General features: G+C 39.3%; 1 protein-coding gene across 1 annotated transcript in view; it reads right to left on the bottom strand.

The window, feature by feature from the left end:
* LRP1B (LDL receptor related protein 1B) overlaps nucleotides 1-24,140 on the bottom strand; it is an 875,307-nt gene that overhangs the window by 515,119 nt on the left and 336,048 nt on the right. Inside the window, exons 11-12 of the mRNA XM_030580310.1 lie at nucleotides 21,912-22,131; nucleotides 18,198-18,387 (exon numbers count right to left, since the gene is read on the bottom strand). Coding sequence (XP_030436170.1) covers nucleotides 18,198-18,387; nucleotides 21,912-22,131 — 410 coding nt within the window. The remainder of the gene's footprint in view (nucleotides 1-18,197; nucleotides 18,388-21,911; nucleotides 22,132-24,140) is intronic.

The following is a 24,140-nucleotide window of genomic DNA, read 5'->3' as shown; positions in this document are numbered from 1 at the left end:
ATGCAGGAGAGTAAGGTTAGAGTTTCTGCTTCAATTAATATTTAATTATTCATACAAAGTGCAACAGCTTCAACAGAACCCCCAACCCAGAATACCCTGATGGTTCAGGTACACAGCTAAATTTGTAGGAGATCTGGGCTCAAGTGTCAGCTCTAAGGTACGCAGAACAGGGATTCAAACCTGGCTCTCCTATGTTCCAAGGACATCCTCTACACACTGCACTTCTGCACATTTTGGGACACACAAATGACAGGTAGCTCAAAATTCCTGATTGTTTACTCTGGCTGTCTTTTGTGCAAGCTAGGTGTGCCCTTAGCATGCCTTCTGGATCAGGCCCCAGAGACAAGACAGATGAGGAACATCTACCTTCAAGATCCTAGCCAGGCTTAAGCATGTGTGAGGGCTCCGAGCAGCTCATTATCAGCATGGCGGCATCAGGACTTAGGCAGCTTTGCACATGCCCATTAATGGAAATTTAGGGACCTCTGGAGATTTAGATGACTACAGGGTTAGCTGAGTGGAGGTTTTGTGAATATCACTTTGTTTTGTCTACCTAAAGATGCCCCCAGGGATCTTAGGTTTGGTGTCACAAAGGCATAGATTCAAACCAAAACCTAAGATCTCTGGAGGCATCTATAGGTATGCAAAACAAGTAAGAGGACAATTTTTCTGTTTAAATGTTCTAATTTTTATGTAACTAGCAGAGCAGACATTCCTATCTAGTGTTGGCCATCATTGCGACACCCTTTATTTGCTCTCTGGAAAGTTATGAAAGAACAGTTTATCATTCCTGATGGGATTATATTATAACTCACCCGCTGGTATTCAGAAATATTGTACTACCTATATGTGTCATACTTACTGTGCATTTAAGCAGGAGATACACAACAAGAATAAATAATCATTTGTCTGTGTCTTAGTGTATTTAAGCAGTGCAAGGGGTGACAATGAATGGGTAGTATACGATTTCACATATACATTCATCTAAAATAAATTAATCATATTAGATCAGAAAAAATGCTATAAAAAGCATTTAAGTGTACAGAATAAGACTACAGTCCCACTGAGGTTTATACAGTTGTTAAAAAATGTTGGATAAAATATTTTAGTCAACACATATATATGTATTGCATGCAAGCATCTGTTTATACTCTGAAAGAACATTACACAAAACAACAAAAAAACCCAAACAAAGCTGTTAAACAAGTTCTAAAATGTCAATTGCCGAAATATCTGTATGAAATATTCCACATGAAGGAGTAATTATTCAAGCCTGATTAAATCCTGCATCAGATTTATGTCCTTCAACTGTTTCTTTAAGAGCAGGAACATCATGGTATACATATTTTAAACCCACCACACAGTTATCAATCAGCAAATACATCATACAGTTCACACTGTCCTGTCAGAATATGGGATTTTACTGGAATAAATGTTTTCTAAAGTAAAACTTTTTTGGATAGAATTTTCTGTTTGGAAAATCTAATCGACATGTTTCATTTCAGATTGACATAAATATCTGAGTCATCTTGAGCATATGCCATGCCTCATGTGAGTTCTGAGTCCCTCATGTCTCTCACCCAGGGACTCTGCTCTGTGGCCTCACTATGTCATCCATGATGTATCAGACTCTTGCCCGGTCCCATGATTCACTGCAGCAACTCAGCCACAGGGAGAAACCACATTGGCAGATGTAGTCCAGCTTTGGATCTGGGCCACCATGAAAATCAGGTTATGATTCACCTAGAACTGCAACTCCCATGAGGCACCTCCATACCTCAGGAAAATGCAGTTTCATGTTGACCTGAAATAAAATATTCCATTTTAGGTATTTAGGATCATATTACTATAGAAATGTGTGGCTGGAAGGGACCTCAGATCATCATCTAGGTCATCCCTTCATGCTGAACCAGAACTAAAGACCATCTCTAGATCATCCCTGACAGATGTTTGTGCAACCTGTTGTAAAAAACCTCCAGTTGAAGGGATTCCACAACCTTCCTTTATAACCCATTCCAGCACTTAACTATTCTTATAGTTAGAAAGGTTTTTTTCATAATATCCAAACTAAATATCCCTTGCTACAAATTAAGCAGGTTACTTCTTGTCCTAACTTCAGTGGACAAGAAGAACAATTAATCATCTTTTCCTTTGTAACCGCCCTTAAGCTATTTGCAGACTGTTACTAGGTACCCACATGAGTCTCCTTTTCTCAAAAATAATGTCTGGTTTTTGTAAAATCTTTGCTCACAGGTCACATTTTCTAAATCTTTTATCATTTTTGATACTCTCCTCTGGACTCCCTCCAATTTACCCACACATCTCCTGAAGTGTGGCACCCAAAATTGAACACAATACTCTAGCTGAGGTGTCACTGGTGCTGAACAGAGTGTAACAAATTATCTCCTGTGTCTTACATACAACATTCCTTTTAATACACTCCAGCAGGATATTAACCTTTTTCACAACTGCATCACATTGTTGGCTCATGTTCAATTTGTGATTCAGTATAACTCCAAATGCTTTTCAGCAGTGCTACTGTGTAGCTCATTATTCTGCATTTTGTATTTGTGCATTTAATTTTTCCTTCTTAAGTGAAGTATTTTGCACTTGTTTTTGTTGAATTTCATCTTGTTGCTTTCAGGTCATTTGGAATTCTAATCTTGTCCTCCAAAGTTCTTGCAGTCCTTCCCTGTTTGGTGTCATTTGCAAATTTTATAAGCATATGGCTCCAAAATTGTTTCAGTTAGTTTCTCAAGTGCTTTGGGTGAATTTAACCAGGAATAAACCTTGAATACATCTAACTTACCTAAATATTCTTTAACCAGTTTATTTCCCTATTTTGGCTTGTGTTCCTTCCTCATTGTTAATATTAATTGCATTAAGCAGCTGGTCACCATTCACTTTTTTAATGAAGACTGAAGTAAAATAGGCATTGAACATTTCAGCCTTCTTGGTGTCATTCGTTATTAGCTCTCCTTCCCCACTAAGTATTCGGCCTACGCTTTCCTTTTGTCTTTCTATTTACCTAATGTATTTATAAAACCTCTTCTTATTGCCTTTTATATCTCTTGCTAGGTATAATTCATTTCTGATTTTGCCCCTATGTGCTTGCAATGTTCTTTTGCAGTCATCTTTAACAACTTGTCCATGTTTCCACTTTCTATAGGCTTCCTTTTAGATTTTCACGTTATTAAAAACCTGGTGCAGCCATATTGGTTTCTTGTTATTCTTCCTACCTTTCATTCACATTAAAATAGTGTGTTGCTGTGCCTTTAATACTCTCTTTGAGAGACTTCCACCTCTTCAGATCTCCTTTTTCCCTTATATTTTTTCTTCCCATGGGACGTCACGTACCATTTCCCTGAGTTTGTTAAAGACAGCCTTTTTGCAGTCCATCATTCTTATTCTGCTGCTCTTATTCCTTCCTTTGTTTAGAATAATAAAATCCATCATTTTGTGCTCACTTCAACCCAAGTTGCCTTCTATCTTCAGAACATACTGGAAATTGTGTTTTGTATACTACTTTTCCAACAGATAACCAGGCAGTTAAAGTGTCTCATTATTACCTGGTCTTGTGTTTTGGGTATTTCTGTTATTTGTGCTAGAAATGCCTCATCCACCTGCTCCTATGATTTGGTGGTCTATAGTAGATTATTGCTATGTCATTGACCCTATTTTCCCCTCTTTTATCTTCACCCAGAGACTTTCAAGTGCTCTGCTACTCACCTCCTTCTGAATCTCAAAACAACTGAATACATTCTTGAGGTATAATGCAACAACAACTACTTTTTTACCTGCCTGTCCTTCTGAACAGGCTATACTCCTGTATACCAATATTCCAGTCATGAAATTTATCCCACCAAGTCTCTGTGATGCCAAATATGTCAAAAATTTGCCTGCATACAAAGACTTCTCGTTCTTCATGTTTATTCCCTATACTCCTTGCATTTTTGTATAGAAAAGTAAGCTGTTGAGCAGATTCCCCAACTGTATTCCCCCTGTCTTCTTTCTCCTATGACTCTATTGTAGTTTTTCATTCCATTCCCCCAATTTCCAGCCCTCTGTCAAGGTTACCTTATAATGCTTACATAAGCACATAAAAATGTCCATACTGGGTCAGACCAATGGTTCATCTAGCTCAGTATCCTGTCTTCTGACAGTGGCCAATGCCAGGTGCCCCAGAGGGAATGAACAGAAAAGGGAATCATCAAGTGATCCATCTCCTATTCCCAGCTTCTGGCAAACAGATGCTAAGGCTTCAGAGTACAGTTTTGCATCCCTGCTCATCTTGGCTAAAAGCCATTGATGGCGCTATCCTTCATGAATTTACCTACGTCTTTTTTGAACCCTGTTATAGTCTTGGCCTCCACAACATCCTCTGGCAAAGAGTTCTACAGATTGAATTGTGTAGTGTGAAGATATACTGCCTTTTGTTTGTTTTAAACCTGCTGCCTATTCATTGCATTTGGTGACCCCTATTTCTTGTGCTATGAGAAGGAGTAAATGCGGGCTTTTATCACCTGCCCACTTTGAACCTAGTTTAAATCCTTTCTCCCAAGTCGGTGTCTGAAGATGCTCTCTCTCTTCCTCATCAGGTGGGCTCCATTTCTTCCCAGTATTCCTCCTTCAAGGCATAGCATTCCATGGTTGAGAAAACCAAATTCTTCTTTTTAATATATATGTATGTATGTTATTTAATCAACTTTATATTATATAAATTTATATATGTATATACACACACAAACTGATGGCATCATATGACTCCAACATGATGCAATTCCAGTTTACCACATTTTGCATTGTTAACTGAAATATGCTGTTCTGGGTTGGCTTAACAGTGCTCTGTACTTCTCTAGGGAACCAGGCAACTGGGTCCAACATGCCCATCATTTTACTATTATGGTGGACGAAACTATGTATCAGCTGAATCTAAGGAGGCCTGTCATGAGTTTTTTGCCAAAAGCAGAAGTTGCCTTTGGTTATGATGGCTTTGAATTGCTTGCAATATTCCTCTGGTAAATGTTCAATAAAACTGTTACATTTACTATATTAGTGTGGTCATATTTTGATATGAAAGCTTGATGATCTGCGATGAATTGTAAAATCCCTGAGGAGCAACTCGTTGTGACAGAAGAGATTGAGTTGCTTTTGATCCTCACTATAAGGAGTGAATTTTGCATGGTGTTGTCTACTATGTTCATTAACTGTCCCTACAATCAAAGAATTCAGTGCAGGGTGTAAAAATAACAATACTGAGTTTTTGGTTGTAATATAGAACTTTTTTTCCAGCCTGTTTACAGGTAGGATGTACTGTAGCTGGAGTCTGACAGATGGTCTTAGCAGGTTCCAGTAGAGCCTCATTCACAGGAAGAGCCACATATGCAGAAGCTGTTGTTTGTAGAATGTCCAGAAGTTTATGATGAGACTCCTGGTCCTCCTCTAACAGAATTTGAAGTGTGTCGGCAATACATTTAATTAGATCCTAAAACTACTTGAAATCTTCACCTAAAGAGGCTGGTGGAGATATTACAGCCTCATCTGGTGACAATGCTGAAATATTTGTGTGGGATGTTACCTACTTATCAGTTCTTGCCCTTTGCTCCTCAGAAGTCTCCTCTAGTAGGTATAGGAGGGGGCATCCATTGTTGTTCAGACTAATGACACTGTGCTCAAGATTGGTTTTTTTTTCCAAAGTTTTTCCCTCAGTGTAGGTGAACAGTCTCTAGTACAATAGACAGGGGATCCCTGGACAGAAATCTGAGAATCAGTGGAATCATCCTTAATATAGTCCTGAGGAGATCTGCATAATGAAGATGGAGATAAATGGTCTTCCTGAATTATAGGTGTTTGACAGGTAGGAGGCCTCTGTGAGAGATGTGGCCTCAGTGACCCAGAAAATCTTGGGATGGGCAAGTGTACAGTACTGGCAAGTAGTGGAGATTCCTGCTCCTCTGAAATGAAAAGATCTCTGGAATATCTAAATGCTTGTAGTACATGAGCTGAAGTTGGATGGGACACTGTGCAGTGCCCCCTACCGTCTCAGTTCCTTCCACTGACAACCCAGAGATACAGAACAAAAAGATTCTGAAAAGAAAGGGGAAGGAGGACAGGAAATGTGAATATGCAGACCCATCTCAAAGAACTCTGGTTATAAGTAAGTAACATTCATTTCTTTGAGTTGCTTTGTATAGTCACACTTGTTGGTAGTTTGATAAACAGGACTGAAAATAAGATGGAGCAGGGAACAGAGTCCTAATTAAAGAGAAACCAATGCACTGCTCCACCAAATCTACCATCAGCCCTTGAAGCCAAATCAAGAGCATAATGTTCAATAAAAGTATGCACAGAACTCCAAGTTAAAGCCCTGAAAATTTCAGTAACTGCGACTTGCTTAAGATAAGTAAAAGATGCTGCCACGGCTCTGGTGTAATGAGATCGTACTGTTATAGGTAAAAGAACTTCTGCTAACATGTAACTTTACTGACAGTAAATGTCTATTAGGGATGGTCTAGACAGTATTTGGCCCTGCCAAGAGGGCAGAGGACTGGACTCGATGACCTCTCGAGGTCCCTTCCAGTCCTAGAGTCTATGAATCTATAATACATGTTTTAATCCATTTAGAAATAGTCTGGAAGTACACAATATAACCCATGTGATTCTTAGCATAAAACACAAATAATTTAGATTATTTTCAAAAAAACTTTTAGTACTATGCAAATGATATGCAATAGCTCTTCTTGCATCCAAAGTATGTAAAACAGATCCTGCCTTATTAGTATGTGGATTTGGAAAAAAAGATCCTGGCAGAGTAATTGTCTGATTGATGTGAAATTCAGAAATCACTTTTGGCAAAAACCTGAGATCAGGTCTAAGACCCATTTTATCTTTATGAAAGGACGTAAATGTTAGGCTAGCCGTCAAGGCATTTAATTCACTCTCCTTTCTGGCTGGTATTATGGCACTAATTAATGCTGTCTTGAAAGAAAAATAATAGAAAGAAAATTCAGCCAATGATTCAACAGGTGGTTTCATGAATGTAGATAGGATCAAATTAAGATCCCAAGGAGGGACAGTTTTCTCAAAGGATGACACATATTTGGTAACCCCTTCATAAACTTCTTAACCATAATATGCATGAACGATGATCTTCTATGAATGAAAGTATGCTAAGATTAGATATCTGCCAAATGAACTTTCAAAGATGATTTAGATCAGTGGTTCTCAATCTTTCCAGACTACTGTACCCTTTCAGAATTCTGATTTGTCTTGTGTACCCCAAGTTCCACCTCACTTAAAAACTACTTGCTTACAAAATCTGACATAAAAATACAAAAAAGTGTCACAGCACACTATTACTGAAAATTTGCTTACTTTCTCATTTTGTCTGTATAAAATTTTAGTTTGTACTGATTTTGATAGTGCTTTTTATGTAGCCTGTTGTAAAGCTAGGCAAATATATAGATGAGTACCCCTGTCTGAGAACCATTAATTTAGATAACCACTCAATTTTTAAATGCATTACATATTCCAAATCAGAAACTATAGAAGCTTATACAAGAGAATCAATTTTTTCCTACGTTCAAGCGATGAATCTGCACCATTTCAAACACCACTTTCTGGAACTGTCCCTGCTAAGATGAACAGCATTCACATTGTTCTCTTCTACTAAATGGAGAGCCATTGTATAAATGCTGTGGAGAATGCAACAGTCCTATAGTCTGATTGCATCTGTGAATAGCAGAGCAGAGTAAGCAGCCACATTGATTGATATAATACATAATGGATGTATTGGCCATTGCTACTTGCACAATCCTCCCATGTAAGTGAGGGAGGAATAATCTGAGGGACAGACAAATAGCTCTTAACTCCAACATGTTGAAGTCCAAAAGTTGCTCTTGAGAAGCTCAGTAAACTTGAACTGTTAGATAACTCAGAGGCACCTTCCAATCACTGCTTGATGCATCTGACGTTATCCTTACCTATAATGAAAGGGGGTTGAACTGGACACCTGTGAGAACACTATCCCTGTCTAAACACCATGTCAATGAGTTCAGAAATTTTCAAAGCATGTTGACTAATATTTAAAGATTGTCCATATCTGGTATATAGACCTGAGACATCCAATGCTGCACTGGCCTCATTCTGAGATGTACAAATGAAGTCATATAAGAAATAGCTGACATGAGACCCATGAGACTGAGAAATAAAATTACCTTTTGAATTTGACATATTTGAATATTTAAAACATACTGCACTATTTTTTTTAAAATCTATCCTCTGGTACAAAGGCTTTCCCTGCTACTGAGTCCAATATAGAGTCTATGAATAAAATTATCTGAGTTATATGGAGATTCAACTGCATGACATACGGAAGTAGTCATAGGTCTGAAAAAAGGGTGAATGTAAAATTAATATGCCTTAATAGATTATTTGCAAATAGCAGAATTCAACAGCCAATCAATCGTCTAAATATATTAATAAAAATGCCCTGCTTTCTCAAATGAGACACTACCAGAGAGAGGTGGTAAAACATACGGAAAGACATAGCCTGCTGTGCTGTTGTTGACATTTTTGATTGGACAAGAAATAATCCAAGTAAGATTATAGATAATACTAGCATGATAATGGAAAGAAGGATTAGAAAACGTCTCCTGCTTAAAGAAATCAAATCCAAAGAGTGGGCCATCAATCTTGTCTCCAGCTTTTCTAGCAACTCATCTTTCTTGTCATTGAAAACACTATCTCCTTTGATGGGGAGATCTTTCACTTTAATTCTAGTATTCAATGCCAAAGGAAAGAAACGAGGCCAAGCATGTCTCCTCACAGTAACTAAAGAAGCCAAACCTTTAGAAGAAGTGTCCAAGGCATCAAATGAAGCCCTGATAATGTGCCATGTTTTGACCCTCTATTAAGATCTCATTTGCTGATCTCCTTTTGTCATCCATCAAATCCTGCACAATAGCCACAGGTGGAATTGATGGTAGCCTACAACAGTTTTGTAATTTGCCACACTCATACCAAGAGAGGAGGTGGGGAATGCTTTAATGGGCACTCCTTGGAGAACATTCTACCATTAGGCACCACTAGGTGGCACAAAACCCAACGTATGATTTTTTTTTAGTCTTTCTTTTATGTCATGATATGGTTATAATTCTACACTGTAATGTCCAGAGATACTGTTTTGAAATCTGTCTGATTAAAACCTAATTTTCCAAAATTAAATTAGGTTTGTCCAGGTTTATGGACTCAAATTAGGGAACATCTTTCTGCTGTGACTGAATGTGACAATCAAGAATTGTCTTAGTGTTACACTGGGGAATAAATTAATTAGAAAATTGGATTATCAATCTGTGGATCATGGGGAAAAAAGAACAGGTAAGATGAGCTAGTTCATTGACAATAAAAACTATCCCTGAACCAACAGATTTGCTTGTATAATTATTGTTAACAAAGGATATCTGCCTTATTTAGTTCCTACGGAACTCTTTTATCACACTTACAACATTAAAGGCAACCAGGTGGTTGACAACATAGGGGAAAAAAAAAGCTTAATGTTACAGTAAGATTTTTGGCATTGTAGTTAATGAGAAGTGGATATAATAAAAGCTGACAAAAATGTTGGCATTGATTTAACCTTTATCTATGTTTCGACAAATGACATTCCCTGGCAGAAGAACCAAAGTATCTACAGTCATTTTTTTTTAGTATAATTATATATGACAAACAGAAATTAAGGTGGAAAGAGAGTTCTTTTGTATCATTAGTTCTCCTTGAGACTCCCAGAGGTGAACCAGAAAAACTGCCAATTATATTGGTCACTGTGATGATTAAATCCTGATACGACAGTTGCTCAATAAGATGTACCATTCCTGTGGAAGGATTAGAAAGATGTAAATGCCAAGTGTTTTATACCTAATGATATTTTCCCCTCCATTCTTCTTACATCAGTAATAAAGTTTTCACTTCTGTATTTAACAGAAAATGATAAATAAAGAATTGCAGAAGTCCTCAGAAACCTTCAAGACCATAACCTGGTCTCCTACCCTGAAAGAACGTTCTCTGGCATGTCTGTCATACCAGGCCTTTTTCTCTTTCTGAGCATCCTTTAGGTTGTCTCTAGCAAGGGCTAAAGAGTGTTGGAGGGTGCTGTGTAGGTTGCTTACAAAGTCCAGAATGTTAGTTCCTGGAGAAGGCGTAAACCCCTCCCATTGCTGCTTTACCAACTGTAATGGCCCCTTAACCTCGTGACCATACACAAGTTCAAATGGTGAAAACCCTAAACTGGGATGTGGTACAGCCCTGTAGGCAAACAGCAACTGCTGCAACACTAGGTCCCAATTATTGGAGAATTCGTTGATGAATTTTCGTATCATGGCCCCCAAAGTTCCATTGAACCTTTCCACCAGGCCATTGGTTTGATGGTGGTACGGGGTGGCAACCAACTGATTCACCCCATGAGTTTCCCACAGTTTTTCCATGGTCCCTGCCAGGAAATTGGACCCTGAATCTGTAAGGATGTCAGAGGGCCAACCTACCCTAGCAAAGATGTCTGTTAGGGCCAGGCACACAGTGTTAGCCCTGGTGTTGCCTAGAGCTACTGCTTCTGGCCATCGGGTAGCAAAGTCCACTAAAGTCAGTACGTACTGCTTTCCTCTGGGCGTCTTTTTTGGGAAAGGGCCCAGAATATCCACAGCTACTCGCTGAAATGGGACCTCAATTATGGGGAGTGGCTGGAGAGGGGCCTTGACCTGGTCTTGAGGCTTACTCACTCTTTGGCATACCTCACAAGACCGGACATACTTGGCAACATCCTTGCCCATCCCCTCCCAGTGGAAGGACTTCCCCAACCGGTCCTTGGTTCTGTTCACCCCAGCATGGCCACTGGGATGATCATGGGCTAATCTTAAGAGCTTCTCCCGGTACTTAGTTGGAACCACCAACTGTTTTTGTGGCTGCCATTCTTCCCAGTGTCCACCAGAAAGAATTTCCTTGTATAAAAGTCCTTGGTCTATAACAAACCGGGATCGATTAGAAGAGCTGAGAGGCGGTGGGGTGCTCCGTGCCGCCGCCCAAGCTTTCTGAAGGCTGTCATCTGCTTCCTGCTCAGTCTGGAACTGTTCCCTTGAGGCTGGGGTCACCAGTTCTTCCTCAGACTGTGGACTTGGGCTTGGTCCCTCTGGAAGCGATGTAGGTGATGGGGGTTGTTTCCGTTGCTGGTGAACCGCTCTCCGCTGGTGCACCTGAGGTTATTTCAGGCTCTGGCTGAGCCTTTTGGGTATGGCTGTCATTTGCTTCGGCCAGTTCTGGCTCGCTGGCACCCTCTGGCGTTGAGGTTGAAGATGTGGTTGCACTTGCTGGTGCTGGTTGCTGTTCCAGTTCCGGGCCTGGGACTGGAGATGCTGTGGCTGTTTCAGTGGTAGGCATGGAATCCGGGTCCACTACCTCTGTCTGGGTCTCTGGTAACACAGACGGGGCCTCTGTGGACGGCTCAGGAACAGGAATGGGTCTGGAAGCTTGCCTGGTTTGGCTACGTGTAACCATTCCCACTCTCTTGGCCCGCCTCACCTGGTTGGCCAAGTCTTCCCCCAGTAGCATGGGGATAGGATAATTGTCATAGACTGCAAAAGTCCACATTCCTGACCAGCCTTTGTACTGGACAGGCAGTTGAGCTGTAGGCAAGTCTACAGCTTGTGACATGAAGGGGTAAATTGTAACTTTGGCCTTTGGGTTGATGAATTTGGGGTCTATGAAGGATTGGTGGATAGCTGACACTTGTGCCCCCGTGTCTCTCCACGCCGTAACCTTCTTTCCGCCCACTCTCAAATTTTCCCTTCGCTCCAAGGGTATTTGAGAGGCATCCGGGCCTGGGGATCTTTTGTGTGATGGTGGTGTAATGAATTGCACTCGCATGGTGTTCTTGGGACAGTTGGCCTTGATATGTCCCAGTTCATTACACTTAAAGCATCTTCCATCTGATGGGTCACTGGGCCGAGGTGAGTTACTGGAGACTGGTGAGGTGGAAGGGTAGGGTGTCTGTGGCTTTACTTGGGTGGTATGTGGGGTCTTTGGCTGTCCTCGGTTGTAGGGTTTATGGTCTGTGTGCCCCCTGGGGTAATCGTTCCCCTTGACAGTAGCTTTCTTGCTTTCTGCCAGTTCCATCCTCCAATCTCCCCCGCCTCAGCGAGATCTTTGGGTTTTCCATCTTGTATGTACCGTGTGATGTCTTCAGGAACACCATCCAAGAACTGCTCCATTTGTATGAGGTTTAAATGTTGTTTCCTGTTATCCAGGCCTCATAGTTTTTTGCAATGTAGTAGGCGTGTTTGGGAAATGACACCTCTGGTTTCCACTTTTGGGTTCTGAAGCGCCGACGGGCATGATCTGGGGTTATCCCCATTTTGTATCTGGCCTTGGTTTGAAAAAGTTTATAGTCATTCATTTGCTGCTTAGGCATTTCAGCTGCCACCTCTGCTAAAGGTCCACTAAGTTGTGGCCTTAATTCTACCATGTACTGGTCTTCGGGGATGCTGTACCCAAGACAGGCTCTTTCAAAATTTTCCAAGAAGGCCTCGGTGTCATCACCTGCCTTGTAGGTGGGAAATTTCCTGTGCTGTGGAGCAATAATGGGCGATGGGTTGTTAGGATTGGCTGGAGTCTGTTGCTTAGCCTTTTCTAATTCCATGGCCTGTTGGTGGGCTTCCCTCTGGAGTTCTATCTGTCTTCTGTGGGCTGCCTCTTCTTCTTCGTGCTTTCTTCTGTGGGCCAACTCTTCTTCTGCTTGTTTCCTTCGGTGGGCCACCTCTTCTTCTTCTAGTTTTCTTTTGTGTGCTGCCTCTTTGATTTGTTCTTCTCTTTCTTTCATCTCCATTTGTCGCCTGTGTTCAGCTTCTTTGAATTGCTCTTCGGCCTTAATTTTTGCCTTGGTAGACATGGTTCCTGTTTTCTTGTGTTGGGGTGCCCTCCGGTGTTTATCCTCTGAACTGCAGGTTCTCTGTTGCCTCCTGAAGTCTGCCTAGCAACAGTGCCTTTAGCTAATCTTCAATGTCAAGTAAACCTGAAAAACCACTTTATTTGCATTTATATAGTGCTGGTATGACTCTCAATGGGAGTGCTATTGTGTGACAAAAGACTCGTGATAGCCCTTAACGACTTCTTGCTTAACATGCAAGCCACAAACTGCCAGAGAGAGCAGAAAAAAAAAATTCTCAATGATTCCCTTTTAAAACCAAACTGTTTCTCTCTGCTAAAAAGCCCTTAGCAGAGAAAAGAAAAATATAATATTCCTACTGGCTTCTGGATTCTGTCTATATCCCACCGCTGCCACCATATCATAACTTTATTCCCAGATTTGGACCTTAGCGTCCAAAATATGGGGGTTAGCATGAAAACCTCCAAGCTTAGTTACCAGCTTGGACCTGGTACTTGCTGCCACCACCCAAAAAATTAGAGTGTTTTGGGGCACTCTGGTCCCCCTGAAAACCCTTCCCTGGAGACCCCAAGACCCAAATCCCTTGAGTCTCACAACGAAGGGAAATAATCCTTTTTCCCTTTCCCCCCTCCAGGTGCTCCTGGAGAGATACACAGACACAAGCTCTGTGAAACTACCCTCTCTGTTCCCAATCCTGGAAACAAAAAGGACTTTCCTATTCACCCAGAGGGAATGCAAAATCAGGCTAGCCAATTCAACACACACCGATCTCCCCGATTTCTTCCTCCCACCAATTCCCTGGTGAGTACAGACTCAATTTCCCTGAAGTAAAGAAAAACTCCAACAGGTCTTAAAAGAAAGCTTTATATAAAAAGAAAGAAAAATACATACAAATGGTCTCTCTGTATTAAGATGACACAACACAGGGAAATTGCTTAAAAGAATATTGAATAAACAGCCTTATTCAAAAAGAATACAAATCAAAGCACTCCAGCACTTATATTCATGCAAATACCAAAGAAAAGAAACCATATAACTTACTATCTGATCTCTTTGTCCTTACACTTAGAAACAGAAGACTAGAAAGTAGAACTACTTCTCCAAAGCTCAGAGAAAGCAGGCAGGCAGAAAACAAAGACCCCAGACACACAATTCCCTCCACCCAAAGTTGAAAATATCCTGTTTCCTGATTGGTCCTCTGGTCAGGTGCTTTAGGTGAAAGAGACATTAACCCTTAGCTATCTGTTTATGACACCCCTCCATTCTTCTTACATCAGTAATAAAGTTTTCACTTCTGTATTTAACAGAAAATGATAAATAAAGAATTGCAGAAGTCCTCAGAAATCATAATCGTCACTCAACATCAAAATGAACCAAACTAGTTTTGAGGATTGAAAAATGTTTGGTTAATGTAAAACAAATTAAATAATGTATACTTAAACTTTCTGGGCCCGATCCACCCTGTTATCTCCATCTCATAGTCCCTCAAATTTCAAAACAAGTTCTTCATTCAGAAAGCTTAAGGTCTAAAGCTCCTTGCTTTATTTAGGACTCAAAGACAAATATCCAAATACTGCATGAAAGACTATTCCCTTTTTACAGCTACACCAGCCAAAATCCAAAGTACTGAAAAAAGGGCTAGATACAACCTAATCTCACAGTATTTCCAGCTAAAAGAGGAACAGATACATTAGAATACATTTTGGATAAGCATCTGAGCCTCAGGAACGTTAGCCCAATAGATTCTCAAAATCTTTACAGGGTCATTCATTCTTCAAACCAATGAACCCAAGTAACACAGAAATCAAAGAAAATATCAGAAGTCCTGAAACAAATATAAACCATAATAAAACAGACATTTTGAAGGCTTGTAAAAATGCAGGAGAAACAATACATGAAAAATTTTGATATGAGAATGAGTTTCTCAGATAATTACACCAACAAGAAGGGTGATCAGCCCAAAGGGTAGTCACAAAACAGTGGGGAAAGGCAAAAAACAGTCTGGCTCAGAAGTACTTCAGCCTGCAACCCTGCTCTTTTTACTCCAGTGCGGTGTCTTAAAGCAGACATCGAGAATTAAAATAAATGGCTAGATTCAGATTCAAATTAAAGGTTTCAAGGTTAATGCATATAGAGCATTAAATACAGTGGATTAAATTAGCGGTAGCCTAAATGACAAAACATATGAAATGAATTCTAAGCAAGTATTCAAAGAGAGAGTGACAATGGAATTGCTGAAGAGACTCCTAGGCTGGCAATATCTCATGCAAAAATTAGACTGTTCTGTGGCATCAGCTGTGAACTGTTTCCAAGGCCCTTACTGTTCAGCTACCACACATTTCAAGAATAAAACATTTTCAAGACAGCTTTTATTTTTCTGACATCCTCTCCCCAGTTACTGCTTTTAAAATGATTATCCTTTTTCTTAACATTTGCATTAGTTTTTAACCGCTACACTGAGATTTTGCTTAAGGTCTAATGTAGGGAAGGATTCCATTTCAATTCAGTAAAATTGGGGCTATGTTCTAAAGCCATAATGACACAATTACCTTGCATCCAATTTGTAGTATACATATAAAAATATTGTATTATGTAATATGTATTGGGTTAATCCTCTTATTCAAATGGTACACTGAAGTATTAACAACTAGTTAGCAATTCCTTCAGCTCTATATTTTCATGAATATGTTGGCTTGTGCCTTACCACAAGCCTAATGGTGTCAAATATAGTCAAAGATGTGTAAATCAAACAGCCTAGCTTTAGTATTATACCATATGGTAGATATAGATAGGTGTATAGATAGATATAAATTCATCAAACATACGATTGTATTTTTATCTTGATAATAACCTACGGTAATAATTTGCTTAAATTATTGATATTATTACATACATGCAACATATATGAGCATGAACTATGCAACAGCTATCAGCCACATTTTCAAAAGGGCTCAGCAAACAATAACTCCTGTATTGGCATTGCTCTCAGTGTGATTGGGTGCTGTTATTTTGAAACCATTTTTCCAACTGTGAGCATTGAGCTCTTTTGAAAATCTGACTCGAAATTGACTCCATATTTTAGGTAACTGTGTTCAATTTTATTCTCTACATTAGCAGAAAAAGCCTTGAGCCATCTTGGTCCATGACTATGGGAGTGGATCAGAGTACTTGAAAGAGTGCCTGCACTAAGGGGTGGACTGTTATGCAAAAGCCGATAGCCTTGAACCCTGTGTGACAAATGTGATTATGCTTGGTAGTAAATGTATCCCAAAATATGGTTTATGAATTGAATTTCTGAATTGGCGTGTTGGAATGTCTCAGAGGGGAAACGACAATTTAAGTACACACACACACACACACACACACACACACACACACACACACAAAACTAGTGACTGAAAGCCATTAAGGCTGAATAGGTCTAAATGCCGCACGATGGAGCTGTTGTCACAGAGGCCCTCTTTTAGATAGACTCACTGGCAGACTGGGAAACACTAGTCTGGGACTTCGTACTTTGGTGTCCTGTCACAAAAATAATTAATCAGTTCAGTAACTGGGCCCCGGCATACAAAAGGACAGTGGGGCTTTGAGAAAATGGTGGTTCAGAATGAAAGAGATATTTTCTGGAAGACAAAATAGGATTAGGAAGGGTCCCAGGAGCGCCCTGACTTTCTAAAAGAATGTAAATTCAGTCTGTTCTTTTCCTGTAACTCAAGAGGAAAGCCCATCTAACTTTGATTGTAGTGAAGTGTAAGATCAGATGAGACTGGTAGACTGTCGTTTCTAAATCATCTTCTCTAATGCTTTGTGCCATTTCCTAATGAACATACTAATTTTAAGAAGGATGTTGGTCACTATATCACTGGTCACAGACTCCCAAAGGAAGAAATGAAGGTGTCCAGCCAGACCTGCATGATAATAAGAAACAGAGTTTGATGGGGCATTATACTGAGATTAAGAAATTCCACTGCAACACAGGTAAAGGCATGAGGCTTAGCACCTGGGGGGGGGGGTGTATACTCAGAGAGACCAGTAAAGGGACAGAGGTGCAATCAGCCTGTAACTGTGACAGTCACTAACGTAATATGTTGATTGCGGTTGAACAAGGCTTATTTTAGAGCTATAGTATAATATTCAATAGGCACAATATATGATGAATATTACAGATATCTAACACATAGATGAATGTTACAGCATTTCATTTCATTTTAGGTTCAGTTCTGCTTGAAAATTATATTGAGTGCCTCATATAAAAGATTAAATAGATGAGCCACGTGGGAGACTTTGATCTTCTATGGAAACTGGAAGCATTATTCTACTTTTATTCCAGACAAAGAATGATAGCCCTATCTGATTCTGTTCTTTTGAAGATCATTACACACATTCTTAATATATTGATCAAACAGTTCCACGAGTTCGTATTTGTATCTAAAACTATAGCAGATACTGTTATTTTGTTATACTGTAGCTATCCTTTGGAGGGGTTCTCTCCAACTAAAGCTATGTCTGGGTCGGTATTTCATATTGTAAGACAATAATCCCTACTTTGTGTTGTAGACAAGTAATAAGAACACAAGTAATTTCTTCACTGAACATAATTGTAAACTAACCTGTGAGCTAGGAATCACATTATCTGAATCACATCCATGTTTTTTCTTTATGACCTTTTATTTGAGGAGGAAAACTTCTCCTCTGATTTAAGTTATGGTATATGCTTCCCCCTACTGGTCAGTCAATGCAGCACAGCAGAATATCATTGCACAGTCTCAGCTGACTGAGGCACTGAATTATGCTGTAGTGGAGCTGACGAAAATCAAGGAGGAGAAGAAAATTACAAACGAAAAAAGACAGAAAATTTTTCTGGTATTGCCGGCCACTGAGAAAAGGTAGCTACAATAATATCTTTAATATAATTGAACAAGATATAGGTATTATGTACTGTATTTCAAGATTCCTTTCACTGGTATGGAAAAACTGGCAATCCAGAAAGACTGTGTGAACACACATCCAATAACTGTATCTACATATAATATTGTGAGTCAATGTAGTTGGCAGGCAGGAACAAGGAGATGATGAATTTTAAGATCCTGTAAGGGGCTGAAACCTCATAAAATATCTTTATATCACCCCATATTTTCATTGGCTTTGAATCCAGCTGTTTTCCTCCAAACATTGAGGAAGCATGAGAAAAATATTCAGTATACATAACTATTGTGAAATACTGTTTGGTGTGAAACCCTGTAGAGAAGTTACATATGGTCAATACCTTGCTGCTTGTAGCGATCATAAATCTGAAGCCCAAAGAGAGGTGGTCTCTCACTTCTTAGTAGCGTCACATTCCTCATCATCAGATCCAACTGAAAAATAGAGCCATTCATATAATCTGTCCAGAAAATATAATTTCCATGATGTGATAGCCCAAAAGGATGATTCAGCTCCTTCCCATTGTAGACTACCTGCAATTAAATAATGTGAACTGAATATTGGTCAGAATTGAAATGTTTTAGTATACATGTCAGGCTTGGGAAGAGAAGACAGAAAGCTCAGAAATGAGCAACTCTGTCCATACACAAAGATTTCATTCATAACATACAGTACAATCAAAGTTTGATTCTAATAGACTTGATATTCCAATATCCCCAATGTTTTTCAGACATTTTAATAGACTCTAAATAAAGGCCCTACTCTGATAATCCACATGTATACTTTTTTTCTGTCTTGAGTTTCTACCATGTGCCTTTATGGGTGGCATTGGTATATCACTCGGTTATTTACCTTCTTCCAGTGACCTACATTGTTAAATGGAACTGAGTTATTGAAGTTGGAGGAGAATACACATCATGGTCCCCAAAATAAGGCAACCTTTCAAATTAAATGCATTTTCCATGAATACCTGAAACTTTCCTAGTCACTGGAGTTATGTGTAAAATCCTATCTCCACTACAGAGGCTGAAAAGTTGCTGTAAAACTCACTTCACAGCCACCACTCCAGTCTCGGGACTGCCTTGGTGACAAATGCAGCCCCTCACATAAGAGGCACTACATCGTATAGAGGCAGTTAAAAAAATTGTTTTTTTTTCCTCTGTAAAGTATTTTAATCTAAAATTTCAACACAAAATTTGGACTTTTGGCAGAAATTCAAATACCAAAATTTATGTCCAAACCCCAAAATATGTCTTTTTGTTAATGCATCTACAGTGCCTCATGAGAATTGTAGTCTAGGTTTCTCAAGCTCCCATTCTCCTCGATCTCCTGAGTTCCCTTGTCGAGCAACATTTCCCACGATGCACCACTGTCTCTCTTCTTGGAAAGGGAAAGCAGTGCATCATGGAAGTCCCTGGCCAACCAGTTTCATAGAAAATGTAGTTCATCTGGGTAGCCTGGCCAACAGAGAAGAATGGGGAGATAAGGCATTCAAATGACAATTCTCATGTGCAGCATTTCCAAATCAAAATATTTTGATTTTCAGGCATTCATTTTCACAATGACAAAAGCTAAATTTTCCACAAAAACACAGTTTCAACAGATAATTTTAAACCATCCCTACTGGTGCATCTGTGTAGTCTTCTTTACCTGCTGTAATTCCCCACTGTACTGGCAGACAAGGATGAGAGAGATCTTTGAGTGCAGCCAAGCTATACTCAGAACAAGGCCTGCAGAGGGACATGCTGCATTGCATTCTCCCAAACTAGGTGGTGGACAGAAGCCAATTTAGTTCTCAGTAAAAGTTAAAGCAACCTTTAGTTGCTAGTCCAACCTTTACCAGCTGCAATGGCTTCCTAGGAGCTTTTCTGTTATCCCAGGATTGGTAGGATGCAGGGCTCTATGATCATGCTTTTCCTACCCCCAACATGTCCTTTATGCTGGGGCATGAGGTGGAGTTGGGGGAGGGAGAAAAAGCAAAAAAGAGCACCCTAGCTGTGCTGTTGGAGCAACTCCTTGACACTGCTGGAGTGGCACAAATAGAACAGAGCTGAAGCAAATCCATCTGCACAAATGTTTTGGCATTACATAAGCAACACAATGAGGTTATGCAGGAGGAAGCACCAATGGAGCAATCATGTATACAAGGGTAGTCTCCACAACTGCTATGTAGGGATCTGCATACTGTTCCCAAGTAGGCTAGCACATAGGATGGAATCAGAACAGGCTAGAACAGAGATCACAGGATCTGTGATTGTGTAGATCCTGTGGCCCTCACACTCTGCTCAAGGGTGCAGACAGTCTGTGTGCTATTCCATTCCATAGTCTGAAGCAGTGACTATTCAGGGGAATGCCCTGGTCCCAGTTTTATGGGTTGGATTTCACTTTTCCATTCTTAGATAAGTAAGGTGAATTTCACCACAAACTATTAGGCTTTGGAACAGGTTTCCACAAGTGGGTATTCTGCCCTTGACCACTGAGTCAGTGCCACTTCCTCCAGCAACTTCTGAAATAACAAAGTATTTATTGTGTCTGACAACTTCCAAGTAAATGGAAATGGTAGAATTAACAATAATAATTTAGAAAAGGCTTTTCTTTTCTTTCTTTCTTTCTTTCTTTCTTTTTTGCTCCAGCAGGAGAGCCCCCTTCCCCCTAATGTGTCTCAATAATTTTCTTCATCTCATCTGGCCACCCTATCAGATGGTGATGATAACACTCTTGCCATTTCACTAGTATCTCTCGAGGATGTTAAAGAAAAGCTACTAAAATTACGCATTTTAAAGTCAGCAGGTCCAGATGACATGCAACAGTTGTTTAAGAGCTCGCTGGACCATTAGTGTTGATTTTAAATAAGTCTTGGAGCACTGGGGAAGTATCAGAAGACTGGAAGAAAGTTAATGTTGTGACAGTTTTTAAAAAGGATAAAAAGGATGATACAGGTAATTACAGGCCTGTCTGCCTGATATTGAGCTTTGCAAGATAATGGAATGGCTGATAAGGGACTCAATTAATAAAGAACTAAAGGAGGGTAATATAATTAATGTAAAACAACAGATTTAGGGAAAAGAGATTTTTTTGATGTGATTATAAGTTTGGCTGATAATGATAATAATGCCAACATAATACTTAGCCATCTGTAAGGCATTTGATTTGGTACTATACACAACATTTTGATTAAAAAACTAGAATGGTATAAAATTAACATAGCACACATTACATAGATTAAAAACTGGCTAACTGATAGGTCTCAGAATATAACTGTAAATGGGGACTCATCATTGAAATTGAAGCTAGAGAAATTCAGATAGGAAATAAGGTGTACATTTTTAATGGTGAGAGTAATTAACAACTGGAATAATTTACCAAGGGTCATAGTGGATTCTCAATCACTGACTATTTTTAAATCAAGACTGATTTAAAAAAAAAAAAAGATATGTTCAAGGAAGTATTTTGGGGAAGTTCTATGGCCTGTGCTACACAGGAGGTCAGACTAGATAATAATGGCTCTTTTAGGCCATAGAATCTATGTGTCTAGCTAGTGAAGCTGGCTAAATCAATCAGCAAGCTCCATAATCAAGTGGCTGGACTTGTTAGTGTGTGTCCCCTGTGTATTATAACAAAGTCTCAAGCACTGACCCATGCAGTCCATGAAAAGCTGTTTTACCAGGTGAGCCCAATATAAGGCTCCTACTGGCAGAGCCAGAAGGAGCTGTGTTAAATTTGTCTCTACTGGAAGTCTGTGTACTCTGGTGTCTCAAATCACAACACAATTCATTGCTACATGGGAAAACTGGATTGAAAAAAAAAAACAACACCACCTTTGTATCACTGCTTCTAAAGCTATGAAAAATATGTCAGGCCAAGCCATGTTCTCCTATAGTACAGTGCCAATTGCACTGTTTTCAATGGAGCTTATTCCAGGCATCCCACAGGGTCTACTTACAGCAGCCTTGCAGGTGTGGAGGGGAAAAAACTTTGAAAAATATTTTTAACACAACACAGTATGATTCAGTGAAAGGGGAAGCCTGTGGACAAAACAGCAGCATTTTTCTTTTACCTTTCTGTCAGTTCCATTCAAAAATATTCTTTCAATGTGATCATAATAGGCATCACACCAGTACAATACATTTGTATGATAGTCCAGAGTTAAACCATTTGGCCACAGCATCTTTGATGTCACAAAAATCTGCCGGCTGTAGCCATCCATCCATGCCTTCTCGATTCTTCCCACACTGTCATCTATTTCATCTTCCTCCCAGTCCGTCCAATACATCCAGCTATGAAATTATAAATAAAAGCATTCAGATATCATTTGAACTACCTGTTTTATATTTTAGAAGGCCTTCAACAAAAAGTTTGTAACTTCATACGATTATAATTTGCTTTAGTCTTTTGCGTAAATGACACCAGCTGATTCCTTCAAATGAATAACAGCATTTGCAGCAAAGAAAAAAAAATCCCTTTGGTTCAGTGTCATTAAACTACTATTCTATAAACAAAGAATATAATCAATTATGTGATTAAAAAGTCAGATGACTGATATGAGAAGTCAGAGTACTGTTAATGGGCTGCTAGAGACTTTATTTAATCTCAGCAATTATGATTTTTTTTTAAGACCAGGAATTGGATTGACTTTGTTCCAAAGGGCAGAATTGTATTAGGATTGTTTGGCCAAGTCTATTTTGCTGTCTTGATGCAAATTATCTGCTTTTCTATATTGCTGCTTAACACTATTGAAAACTCCACATAGGATGAGTTAACTGCACACGTTTAATAACCAGAGGTTAAGTGACCTTGAAACTTTGAATACTACTTCTATCGCATATTAAAAGCCGATGACTTACTTAAAACAATATTGTGATTCGTTTATACCTTATACAGAGTTTAGAAAGAAAAAGAAACCATAGGCTGTTTTTGTCTAGTTGTATTCAAAGACTCTAAGGGTATGTCTATACTTCCCGCTGAATTGGTGAGCAGCAATTGATCCAGTGGGGGTCGATTTATCACATCTAGTCTAGACATGATAAATCGACCCCTGAGCGTTCTCCGTCAACTCCGGACTTCACCGGAACGAGAGGTGCAGGCGGACTCAACGGGGGAGCATCAGCAGTTGACTCACCGCAGTGATGACACCGTACTGAGTAGATCTAAAGACGTCGACTTCAGCTACATTATTCATGTAGCTAAAGTTGTGTAACTTAGATCGATCCCCCGCAGTGTAGACCATGCCTGAGTTTCCATCATTCATACACTGGCTGCTGAATTGATCTATTCTTAAGGTTTATTTGCACTGGTTATATTTCCCATTTTCATTTATGATATTTGTAGGCCATATTTATTTTTCACTTGAAGTTCCTTTACCACTTTTCTGGAGTACAAGGGACTTGTGTAAATTTCTTTAGTTGGCTAATATAATGGAAATATATAATTTCCAATAGCAGTGACACAAAGCATGTGCATTAGTGCTCCCTTACTACCACACAATTCCTTTCAACCAAACACATTTATATTTTTATAACATAGTATATTATTTTCAAACAGTATTTTAAGGTTTTCATTTATATATGAATAAAATGGAACAAAATGATCAGAGCCTTCTTATTTATTGCTCTACAAATTAGCTGCTGTTTGAATGTAAACATCTTCAGTAGTACAATATGGACTTGATCTGGCAAGGTGCTTATCACCCTGGCCCCAGTTCAGAAATGCACTTACTCAGATGCTTAATTTTAAACACATGAATAACTTTGACTTCAATGGGGCTTCACGTGAAGCACACGCTTAAGTGCTTTGATATGCAGGGATCACAGTGCTCATCACCTTGCAGTACCTTGCCTTATAACTGCAGTTTACTGCTGGGACACAAATTTGGCAAAATGCAAAAAAAAAAAAAAACAACAAGTGAAAAATGTGCAACCCCATTTCTTCTAGGGAAAAAAAGATGGACTACGTACAGTTCTTGAGAGCTTTGAAGACCCTCTAATGTGAGACTGGTCAAACAAAAGTAGATAAGTATGGAACTAATCATGTTTTATAAAGTGGCTACAATTTAAAAAATGAACATTTGCCAGGTATTATAGGATGGGACTGACTATTATTAAGGTTGCTTGACACTTCTCATTGTACGACCCTGTTTTCAGTTGCTTAACACATTGTCAAATATTAACAGTTTGGACTGAAATTTTTCATCCTGAATGTCTGCCTCATGCTCAATGTTTTGAGAACATTTCTGCCATGAGTGGAGCCAATTCTCAAAACAAGATTAGGGGAATATATGTTTTGTCCA

Source organism: Gopherus evgoodei, chromosome 11, assembly GCF_007399415.2.
Source record: "Gopherus evgoodei ecotype Sinaloan lineage chromosome 11, rGopEvg1_v1.p, whole genome shotgun sequence".
Taxonomy (NCBI): domain Eukaryota; kingdom Metazoa; phylum Chordata; order Testudines; family Testudinidae; genus Gopherus; species Gopherus evgoodei.
This window is presented reverse-complemented; position numbering and strand designations above follow the sequence as displayed.